The 11201-nt window shown below is 35.5% G+C and overlaps 2 protein-coding genes across 2 annotated transcripts; both read right to left on the reverse strand.

Annotated features, from left to right (window-relative positions):
• Window positions 1–579: 579 nt before the first annotated feature.
• On the reverse strand, window positions 580–5028 carry LOC114409035 (uncharacterized protein At2g24330-like). The gene is made up of 6 exons (XM_028372315.1): window positions 4620–5028; window positions 4182–4451; window positions 3379–3523; window positions 2335–2444; window positions 1461–1887; window positions 580–1299 (listed from the first exon to the last, which is right to left on the reverse strand). The coding sequence occupies exons 2-6, from the start codon at window positions 4446–4448 to the stop codon at window positions 1022–1024; spliced, it is 1227 nt and encodes a 408-aa protein (XP_028228116.1). The 5' UTR covers window positions 4449–4451; window positions 4620–5028; the 3' UTR covers window positions 580–1021.
• A 533-nt stretch (window positions 5029–5561) lies between these two features.
• On the reverse strand, window positions 5562–10945 carry LOC114409033 (cryptochrome DASH, chloroplastic/mitochondrial). Its single transcript, XM_028372314.1, has 13 exons — window positions 10522–10945; window positions 9932–10071; window positions 9628–9849; window positions 9432–9557; window positions 9217–9291; window positions 8715–8831; window positions 8577–8623; window positions 8080–8156; window positions 7829–7904; window positions 7566–7635; window positions 7284–7407; window positions 6783–6832; window positions 5562–6107 (listed from the first exon to the last, which is right to left on the reverse strand). The coding sequence occupies exons 1-13, from the start codon at window positions 10943–10945 to the stop codon at window positions 5901–5903; spliced, it is 1755 nt and encodes a 584-aa protein (XP_028228115.1). The 3' UTR covers window positions 5562–5900.
• Window positions 10946–11201: the final 256 nt, after the last annotated feature.

Here is an 11201-nt window from a genome sequence, read left to right on the forward strand (position 1 = left end):
TTTAAAATAATACCGTTACACATGCTATATGTACTTTAAAAGTTATTACAAAATATTTTTGCCCCTTTAATATATTGTTTATCTTGAATTAGTCTCTTTAAAAAATATTTGTTGAAAACTAAAAACAAATAATCTAAATATTAGTAGAACAGTAGTCATATCATAATGAAAAATGACAAAACTTGCATAGTAATATGTGAAAAAAGATTTGCATTAAAAAGTTAAATATATTGTTGAGATGAAATTCTAATACTAATTGGACTACAACATATTCATCACAAGCAGAACTATAAGTTTGCTGCAATAAAAAAACCCTACCCTCTCACAATTCAAACCCCTAAAATTGAGCAGGTGACATATATCATCACCCATAAGCTAAATACCTCCATCATACTACTTGTAGCCTTCTTCTTCCTTTCATAAGTCATGCACCATGACTCATAGAAAGCAACGGGCACAATTTGAATAATTTTTAACCCGTCCGGCCAATAAATCATAGTATCCACACTGCACTTAGGGAATCAATAAAATAATGACCAAGCAAATGAACAGTGCTCTACATATGTTCAAGTACAGTAATAAATGTTTTAAAGTCTAAACAAATGAATAATAATTCTTGCGTATACAGTAGATATACAAAAAACCAGAAACAGGACATTGGACTAAGTCGGTAATCCTAGAATGAAATTATAGCCATGTATACATCAAATTTCAATCCATTAAACAAAATGGATTAAAATACAGTTTTCAAAATTTCTTTCACGTACAATCCAAGTTTTAAAACTAGAACACTGTCACGATATAATGCCACAAAAAAACGAAAAAATAAAGCCAAAATTGCCTTTACAAACAATACGTGTAATCTATGTATATCACAAATCACAAGAGGTATCAAAGTATTTCATCACTCTTCCTGTTGCAAAGTTCTTCCCCTTATATATAGTCAGTTTGTCTCCAGAACAAGGGGGGCAAGACATGTAATCCCGACAGCTGAATCATAAAAAAAAAAAACAGCTGCCTCTTAATCAACTTTCTCCTCCACACTTGCCCTTTCTGATACTTCCTCAATCTCAGAGCTAGAAGCACTTCCGGGACTACTGCTTGTGATTACACTCTCGGCTGCAGAAGCCCTAGCATTCTTAACTGCATCCGCCACACCATCGTCTGTTTTTGGAGTCCCCCCCGTGTTTGGAGAAGTAAGACCAGAGATATGCTCATCTGATTGCTTCGGTTTGTTCAGGGCATGACAATGCGGGCAATAGTATGTGATAACTGGGAAATCCTCCTTCCGAGCCAGACCTGAAAGAAAATAAGCAGATAAGAATGCAAATTTTTTGACTGTTGTATTCATCTATTAACATGGTCTATTGTAAAAAACAAAATAGCCCTAGTACAATCATCTTTATTCTGCAATAATGCAAAAGGACATGAGCATACAAGATCAAATCTAGCCCCCTTACCATTATGCATATAGCAGTTACCACATATGAGAGCATACGACTGTGTTGGATCCTCACCCACAAGTAAAGCTGCAATTCGTGCAATCCATCCTCCGTCTTGTGTGGTTGAACTTCGAGGTTGGTGATGTTCAACAACAACAGGCTGATTGAGCTCAAAAGTCTGAGTTTGATCGATTCCTCCTGGACCAACTAATTGTTGATCAGCAAAATTTGGTGTGGTTGTCCCTGGACTAGTGGATCTAGATTGAACTTGTCTCCGATTTCGAAGTCCAGAGGACTGCACAATTTCAATTTCATTGCTCCTCCCCATTGAAGCACCGGGACTGGATTCATCTCCCAGATACACTTTCAAACCAGAATCTGCACCCAACTTAGATGCTAAAACACTTGCAGCAGCTGCTTTTGCGGCCGGGTCTGGATCATATCTCTGAGTAGATCACAAGCGAAACACACAATGATATTAAACCAGTCACAAACAGATGCCATCAAGAGCAGCTCTTTCAGTAATGCACTTTATAAAGTATACACATGGGTATAGCTGCTTAAATCAATGAAATAAATGAACCGGATGACAGCAGTCACGTGATTTTATTCACATGTTCACATTATTGATTCTTTCAAAAAATAGAAGCATTGGATTTTGAATGTCATGGATAAAAATTTAAAAACTAATTGAGAATTAGGAGCCATGTCATCAAACATGATTGGATTCTTAAAAATTAAACAATGCACTGTGTCTTTCAACTTAAGATTTCAATATTAATGAACCCCAGCAGACTACAACCCCAAAGTTATTTTGTCCACTCCAAACGCCATGAAATGAAAGAATGGTGATATTGAAAACCATGTAACAAGCCTTGCCTCAAACAATCACCTGAATGAGCTGTTGTGTAGTGTAATAATTTGTCCTTTCTTTGAGCTCATCAATTTTTTCTTGCCTTTCAGCTCGAAGCCTTTCAAGAATTTTCTGATCCCTGCAATCACCTATAAAATCACAAATTATAAATTATAAATTCAAAAAGGGAATTTTATTTTCACTTGGCATATAAATTATAAAACTCTAAGCACTAGTTGCCTGTCCAAAAGCTGCATCTTTAAATTGGAATCTAATGTTAAAAATTAAAATCATTAGAATTGTGAAGAATAGCTTTTATAACTAATGATTGACAGTGAGAAATTACGTATTAGTATCAAATGCTGCACCTTCATGCATCTTTCTCTACAAATAAGTTTTCATTAGAGCTGTTTGAAAATGATTACATGAACTTCAGGAATTTTTATAGAATTTTAAAACATACTGATCAAGCATTGATATCAGCATTTGCAGGCTACACCGGAGCAATGAATATGATATCATGAAGAAAATCAGACACTCTTTCCTAAAAAGCATTCACCTAGGAAAGTACTAAACTACAGACTTTTCCTCTGGCTCTCTCAATTATTGAAGGCATTGGTCACAGAAGTTGATCAACAATTATTAGCTTAAAACTCACATTTGAAATTTTGCTGTCCTAACTTCTTGGAAAAAATTCTAATGACAGATGAAATGAAAGCTCTTTTCAATATTAAGCTGTGTCATAAATAGGACCACATGACGACATCAAATTTGAGGATTACAACATAAAAGTTAAGATTTCATTGACATAGATGACAAGTGCAGATTAAGTAACATAGAAATAGGAGATATAATGTTGGCTTAGTGGGAAAGGGAGAATGGAGAGGGGAGAAGTTGTGGGTTTGAATCTCCCCACTAGTAGAAAACTAACAATAAACAACTAATATTTGCCGTTAAAGAAAAAGTAACGTAGAAATAAAAATACTTCCAAAGTTTCAAATTTCAGTTGTTAAAATTAGAAATAAAAATGTACACTAGCTTCTGCAAGATGTGCATGTTAATTGTAAAGCTTAAGACACTTACACATCCTTGTGAAGCTGACAAATGTTGTATAGGCAGCAGCTGCTAGTGCAGGCAAAAGAAACATTGGCAGAACCCGGATTGCCCTCATTTTCCAATTCATATCGATTGATCTTGTTGTCATAATAGCATAAACTATAGCAACTACCTGAAAGTTGAAACTATTTTAAGCACATTACTTCTTTCTCTTTAATTTCCATTAAAAAAAAGGGTATAACAGAGCAGGACCACAAGACCAACTTATTTAGAAATAGGGAGAATAAGTAACCACTTAATTGGGTAATTAGTAAAAATGAACCGCTCTGATTAATTATTCAGTCCTATCTCTGTAAAACTGTAATTAACCAGCTCTGATGGTCCTAAACTCTAACTCTCCCATAAAAAAACTCAGCAATGTAATATCAATTTGCTGGTAGAGAAGTTAGAAATTTTAAGGGTTAGTATAAAAACCCTCACACCGTCAATCAATTAGAAATCATGGTAGGTGGCCATGACTTTTAACTTTTAAGATAGTTATTATAAAAGTCAAAAAACATAACATAAACTGCAATTTTGAGATTGGATGATAATATGGAAACTCTTTATACAATCAGTGTATAAACTATTTACTCAAATTTTAATTCCTTTAAATATTCATGCACATTGGCAAAGAAGCAACTGAAATTTCTGTCATGTACAAATGACAAAATATGATAAAACTGACACACATATCAATCGTACAATGAAATGCAGAAAAGCATGCACTATTGATTGACAACAAATATTGAATGGGAGGAAAAGTATAATCAACCATTGGCGCTGCGCACCTCAAATATGACAGAAAATACAATAAGATGGCGGGAAATTCTCCTCCAGGATCGGGATCTCCTGTTCATTCTAGTCATAACTTGAGCTTCCTCTTTAGAAATGTATTGGAGTCTCTTCTCAAAATCATCGCCGTGAAACCTAAATATCCCGTTCCAAATTCGCAACAAGAAACCTTTGCTCTTCTTCTTTCCACTCCCGGAAGGACTGGTACCACCCGTCGTCTCTTTCTTCTCACCTTCCCCTACCGCTTTGTCATCATCCGCCATCCCCTGCAAATAAATAAAATCCACGATTCAAATTCGCTCCAACAATTCAGTAACTAATCGGTCTCAAGATATTCGGTGAATTCATTCATTCATTCATTCACCGATGATGATGATGATAATTTTGAAGAATTGGTTCAACGAAGAAAGAAAGTGGATTGGAGAAATATATACCTGATTCTCTGGAACAATTAGATCTTGCAAGTGTGTGTGTGAGGCAATTGGATTAGGGGAGAAGGAAAGAGCAATGGGGCTTCGAAATTGGGGTGTTATCTTTTCCCACTTTCCACACACGAACGACGTAAACACGGAGTACGAAGGAAGGTTGCAATCTAGAACGGAAACGAATACGTGGATGACACTCAATGAATGAATTCCCGTAGTAGCGATTTTTCAATTCCCAAGCTACTAGAATTGGAAAACCATATGAGGGGTAAGGTTTCTAAATTGCCACCAATAAAATGGTGTAACATGAAAATGGTGTTATGAAATACCCTAGATCTACGGGTAGTAATTTTACAATCTCCTTGTAGATAGCTGAACCAGCCTACCAAGAGCAAAACTCAGATTCTAAGTTTAATAACTTGTAATAAAAATTGTACAAAATTGAACCCTTTATTTGACTTTGACTTGCAAATTTATATTTAAGAATCCTTAGGTTGATGAAGCTGTAAGGTCTTTTAATAAGTATTGGACGGCGGGGTTGGTTAGAGATTAATCTCTTTTAAATTTATTTTTTTTTTATACACATAAATCAGAATTTGAACTCATAATAATAGAACAAAATTATCTCCCAACCATTAAGAATCTTTTAATAAGTATTTTATATTAAGTTTCTAAATTTATAAATTGTTTTCTCTGATTACAATTTTGCTAAAGTTTATGTTTCATTAAGTATGATTTTTTAAATAATTTAGAGACCTACTTATAATTAAACTAGAGTGATTTGGCCCACGAGTTATTTAATAAATATGCTGTTAAAAAATGTTAAGAAAAGTAAATTAAAATATATGCTGTTAATTAACGTTCTAAAATTTTTCCTAGTCATTTTCAAATAAATCTAAGGCACTAACAAAGCACATAAAATTATCTGCACAAGTGTCGGGGGTTCAAATATTTTGGGGAACGTTTTACGAAGATGTTTCAAGTGTCATTTCACTTTACCTTATGGCATAAGTTAATGTTTAAAGTGTCAGGGATTCAAACCTTTTTTCTCATACAGCTAAGAAACATAGAACAGCCATAACAGAACAAGTATCAATAAGAATGAATTTAAACTAGGAAATGCTAAAATTCAAAAAGATGCATATTGTATTTTTTGATACACCCGAGCAAAGCCCCTAGGACCAATATGCTACCATGCAGAAGGAGAATTCTACGTCCCATTGGAGGAAGGCCTTCACCATTGGTGCTGCCATATTTTTCTTCTTCTCTTCTTCAAATTTATCTCCTGTTCTATCTTCTTTTACTTCCTCTATCGTTGGTTCTTCTTGCACCAAAGAACTTGTCCTTATTGTGTCCACTAGTTGTTCCAAACTTGAGAGGCACAATTTGAGGAATGTATATTAAATTTCCAGGAAAGTTTCTTTTCTCCTTTGGGATTTTTCGCAACTGCGGCAACCAGTATGCAACATACTCACCTTCAGGGTCATACGTTTGTGCCTGAAAAAATGTATGATAGTTTGGTATCAGTTCACTCTAATTACTGTTTCTAGGCCATTTTTCAGTTGGACCTTTATCTAATAAGTACTATGTGATCGCTATCAAATATATCCCTAGATTGCAAGTTTTTCAAATTATACTCTCAACCTGAAAGAAGCACCTTCACAGCTACAAGTTTTTGTTATGATTGTGTTATGTACTTGAGGTTCATAAAACTGGCAAAACCTTCCCTAAACTTTCGCGAGAGCATGTCTGTGACACCTTTTATGACCAAGTGACCAAGACTTTGATCTTTGCAGTTCCTATTCTTCCAAATCATAGCTGAATTTTAGTACAAGATAAGTCGGGTAAGGTCTATGCATTGTTTACATTAGAAGCCCAAAGAGCTCTAAGAAGTGCGACTGTGGGCTGAGAATCATGAGATGAGGTAGGTATAAAATCATGAGACGAGCCTTAACCTAACAGCTCAAGCTTAAAGGAAAATTGGCCCATATTAAATTATAATGGCACTACAACTCCTTAAGACCAATAAAGCACCTAACCATATGCCCTCCAAGAATCAATACCACCCAGTGCACACTATTTTTACAGTTATAGCATTTGTTAGTGAAGGTGAGGATCTCTCTGGTTTAATCATGTATTTGTGAATCATTGAAACTCCTTATAACTACTTACTTGTTTTGGGATGCTGAAATAACGATCTTCTCTGGGATCATTCCCAACTCCTGAACAGGAAGAACAGACAGAGAATATGGATTGTGATTTTCATTGTTTAGAAAAATATGAACAAAATAGTAATGAGGGCATGGCATATTATGAATCTGGGTAAGCTTAATATACATAAATACAAACAACCAAATTTCAAACTAGCAAAATGATCTGAGTGATCCAAATAATACTATTCATCAACTTGGCCATGTTAACAAACGATACAATGCTCCAGTCGTTATTCACTTTGCAGTACCACTACAGTCTGGTAGTTAAGACTTTAGAGGGCACACACTGGCTTATGTAAAGGGTTGAAGGATTATATTCATTGAATATCAATATAAACATTTTCTAAATTAAAAATGAAGATAAATAGTGTGGTACACGCAGGCTTATTTCTGCATGCAATCTTGCGGAGTAGTGCATTAGTTGATTAGCTAGCATAGTTATCCAAATATAGTTAGTTACCTGATCCATAAGTCCAGTTTCCATAATTAGAACATGGATCATAATCCAAAAGACATGTCTCAAACCATTCTGCTCCCATGCGCCAATCAATGCCCATATCACGAACAAGAAATGAACACACAATCTGTCAAAAAAGTAATCGAGTTTCATGTTTCAGTTATAAAGGTGTTTGCAAAATCCCACTAAAGCATACTATTATCTACTTTGGTCCAAGAATCGTATTGTAGAAATTTCTAGCAATTAATATATTGTAGAAACACTATAATAGGCTCTCTGGTTCACCTGCCGTCCTCGATTTGACATAAATCCTGTAGTTGATAATTCTTTCATATTGGCATCTATCAGAGGATACCTAGAAGTTTATGACAATTGACAGAAAAAAAAAATTGTGTGAAGAAAATGTCAATTCACTTTGGAAATGCACATGTAGATGGCCTAGTTCTTTGGTACATAAATGAATAAAACCTATGTCTCGACAGGGACAAATTTTAGGTTTCAATTATAAGACAACAAACATAGTATAAAGTAATAGTAGTTGAACATACCCAGTACAACCATCTCTCCAGGATTCAAACAAATTCTTGTCTTGGCTCCAGTTGCGCTGAACTTTCCTAGGACCACCTGAAAAGTAAAACAGATTGGTACAACAACAACAAGAGTGTTCTACAAAGATGCATGATCTCACTTGCACTTCACAACTACTACCTAAAGACAGCACCCCGGTGCAAAACCAGAAGAATTTTAAATCATAAATCTATAAACACCGGAGGCATCAAATACTTCAACCTATCAATACCTAAATGGAAAAGCGAATTCCCATATTTCACTGACAAAAACCTAAAGTAATCCCTCCATATCAACTCGAACAAAACCCTGTAAAAATAAAGATTGGTTCAGAAGAAGAAAACATAATGAGAAAGGGGGAAGAAGTCAAACCTGTCGATGTTAAACTTTGTCTATTATTACTGAAATTTCATGAAGATTGAAAAGCTGTTGTAAATGACACAACTAAAATTTTCTCCTTCTACTCACTCCTAATCATTACCCTTACTTATTCACTGAATTCAATTTATCACGGACACACAGAATTGATGATTGAAAACAAAGAAAAATAAAGAAAAACTACTCAGCAAAAAAGATTTTTCTGATGGAGTTAAAGTAACTCTGCAAAATCCAACTAGACAGACTAGTTAGTTTTTGAAGGAATAATTAAGACATTGATAATAAGAGATTACCACCGAGAAATGTCATGTAGATATACATTAATAAGAAAGTTGCAATGTTACCACTTACCAGTAGGTAGAACTATTTGCTAGTCTATCATTCTCATATCTCTTCACCTAGAAAGAACAGACAGAACTTTGTCAATGCATGCACTCTCATTTCTTAGCTATTATACAATGCACAAAACAGATCATTGCCAAGTTTAACCTCTTCATATATGAAACGAGGAGACAAACTTCCTGAGGCAAGCCATGGTGAGAATTTGGTAGAATAATCAGGCCCCAACATCCCATTCCTGGTCTCTTTATATACCCTCAGCAAGTCCTACATATGAACAGTCCTAACAATGCATTAGATAACCAAACAAGGGATAACATTAATGTCCCCAACATGCTATTGTCCTAAAGGTAATGTATATATTTTTTTATTCGAACCATTTTCCTATTTTTGATCCATATGAAATTAAATAGGTCCCTTGTATTCTATATGTAAAGTCGCTGCAAACCCTTTCTATCAAGTTGACCCGCCAATATATACATATATATATATGGTGATTCATTCATTTCATGAAACACGTGATAGATTACATAGGAGATTAATCACTATCAAATATCACTCCCGCACTAACTCATTATTTACAGATTAGCCATATGCAGCAACACTGTCAAATTATAAATGGGATCTAAATTGTCAATTTGAGATAACCAACCTTCTTCCAAAAGTATTCATATACTCTGCTCAATGCTGCAGTTTCACCCCCCACAAACTTCATCCCTTTGTTAACCTAAATCAAGAGGAGGAAAATGAAGGAAAAAACAAGAGTTGTTATCTTATCATTCTTGAGTTCAAAAGACTAACTTAACTTCTTGTAAAAGCAGGCACTAATCTTGGAAGATGTCTACAAATAGTTATGGAAAAACCTACACTCTGTGAGCTAAGTCCCAGCTGCTCTAATGAAGGAAGGCATCCCCAATCCTGAACTGTGGGAGGTGGTCCAAGAGATGCTGGTAGTTTGATGCATGAGCGTATAGTACATTTGGTTTCAACAAGCTGCAAGTTTTGAATCCCATTAGCAAGCATAAGCAGCACTGAAAACAAACTTCAATTGAAAATATCATGCCTTACGAAATTGAGTATACACATCTGGCAAACTAGTAGCATCAAAAGGAAGGTCATCAAGGTGGTACATGGTGGTGCCCCAAACTAGTTGCAGCTTAGGGATGTTGTTTGAAACTGTGATACCACTGGACTCCTCAGGTGATGTCACAACTTGTTTAAGACCTCTCATGACTAACCTTTCAACATTCAGCTCCTCACTGCAAGTTTCTTTCTGTGCATACACCTAACAATTTTATATTCATTAATGAAGCTTCAACCATGAAATTCCATCAATTTGAAATCAGACTAGAAATTCAAAGACTTACTGTATGAGCTTGAAAAGATTTTGCAAGAGAAGGAAGGATTTCCTCAGGCTTCCCATGTTGTACAAGCAAATTTAGTCCTCTTTTCATCAAATTCTTCCTCAAGTCAGCCAAGCATTCAAGGAGAAATTGCGCTCTCAATGCTGCACACAAAAGTTACATGAGTGACGCAATACCATTGCTACCACATTAATTAAATCCATAATAACATCAACAAAGCAAAAAAGCAAACTTAGATGCAATTCTTTAAGCGTTTCTAATATTGTTCCACAGTCAAAGTTGGAGTTTCACATCAGTAAGGTAAGTTATACCTATAACAATGATATATATAAACTTTTATATATCAAACACTACTTTGACATTCATCATTTGTTTCAATCTCTCTCTGCTCATCACATCGTATCACTTATTATACCTATATTTCTCTCTGTTTCTGGTAAAAACAACAAGAAAAACACCTAAGAAGTTTGATAGGAAAACAAGGCCAAGAACTCTTAAGAAACTGTATTTGACTTAACTTTGTATTGAAGGAACAACATCTAAATTTGGCCCAGAAAAAAAAAGGTGAATGAATATAAGTTATATAACGGTACCACCGGTTTTCGGAAAGCCGAAATGATAAGTAGTGGCAAAGAGTCGAGGATCAACACAATAGACAGGTAACACGGTTTCGGAGGAAAGCCATGCCTTATAGAGAGCCTCGTTATCCAAAACTCTGAGATCGTTCCTGAACCAGACAATGGCTGTTCCTTTGCCACTCCCCTTGGTAACGTTGGACGTGTACCTGCGAAACGTGTTGTCTGCTACGCGGTCCAAGTCGTTATTAGCATCTTGCTCCGGCACCTGCTGGTACGTTGATGATGATGAAGAGGCTGAGGATGACACGGGTTCTGATTTGGCGAACGAGTTCATCGCTAGGAACAACGGAATTCTCGTTGAGGTTAACGTGGACTTGGAGGAACTGATGGTGGTTCTCAGAGAAAGAAATGGCAGTGACGTGCAGTGGAGAATGGCCATGTATAACGTTGGTGTTGGGTTTTGCTGAGGGTGGGAGTAGTCAAGCAGTTGAAAGTGTGACACGTGGCATCCCATGTTTGGTGTGACGTGGCCAGTTGCTGGCCTATCGATGTACTTACTCCTACCTTTTTTTTTTTTTTTTTTACATGTATAAAATGACTAGAAACCCAAACTACAACAAAACCTAGCAAAAAAATCATCAAACATCATAATTTAAAATAAAGAGGTTGACTTTTTTTAACTTACAAAGGAGAAT

This window comes from Glycine soja, chromosome 4, assembly GCF_004193775.1.
Source record: "Glycine soja cultivar W05 chromosome 4, ASM419377v2, whole genome shotgun sequence".
In the NCBI taxonomy this organism is placed as follows: domain Eukaryota; kingdom Viridiplantae; phylum Streptophyta; class Magnoliopsida; order Fabales; family Fabaceae; genus Glycine; species Glycine soja.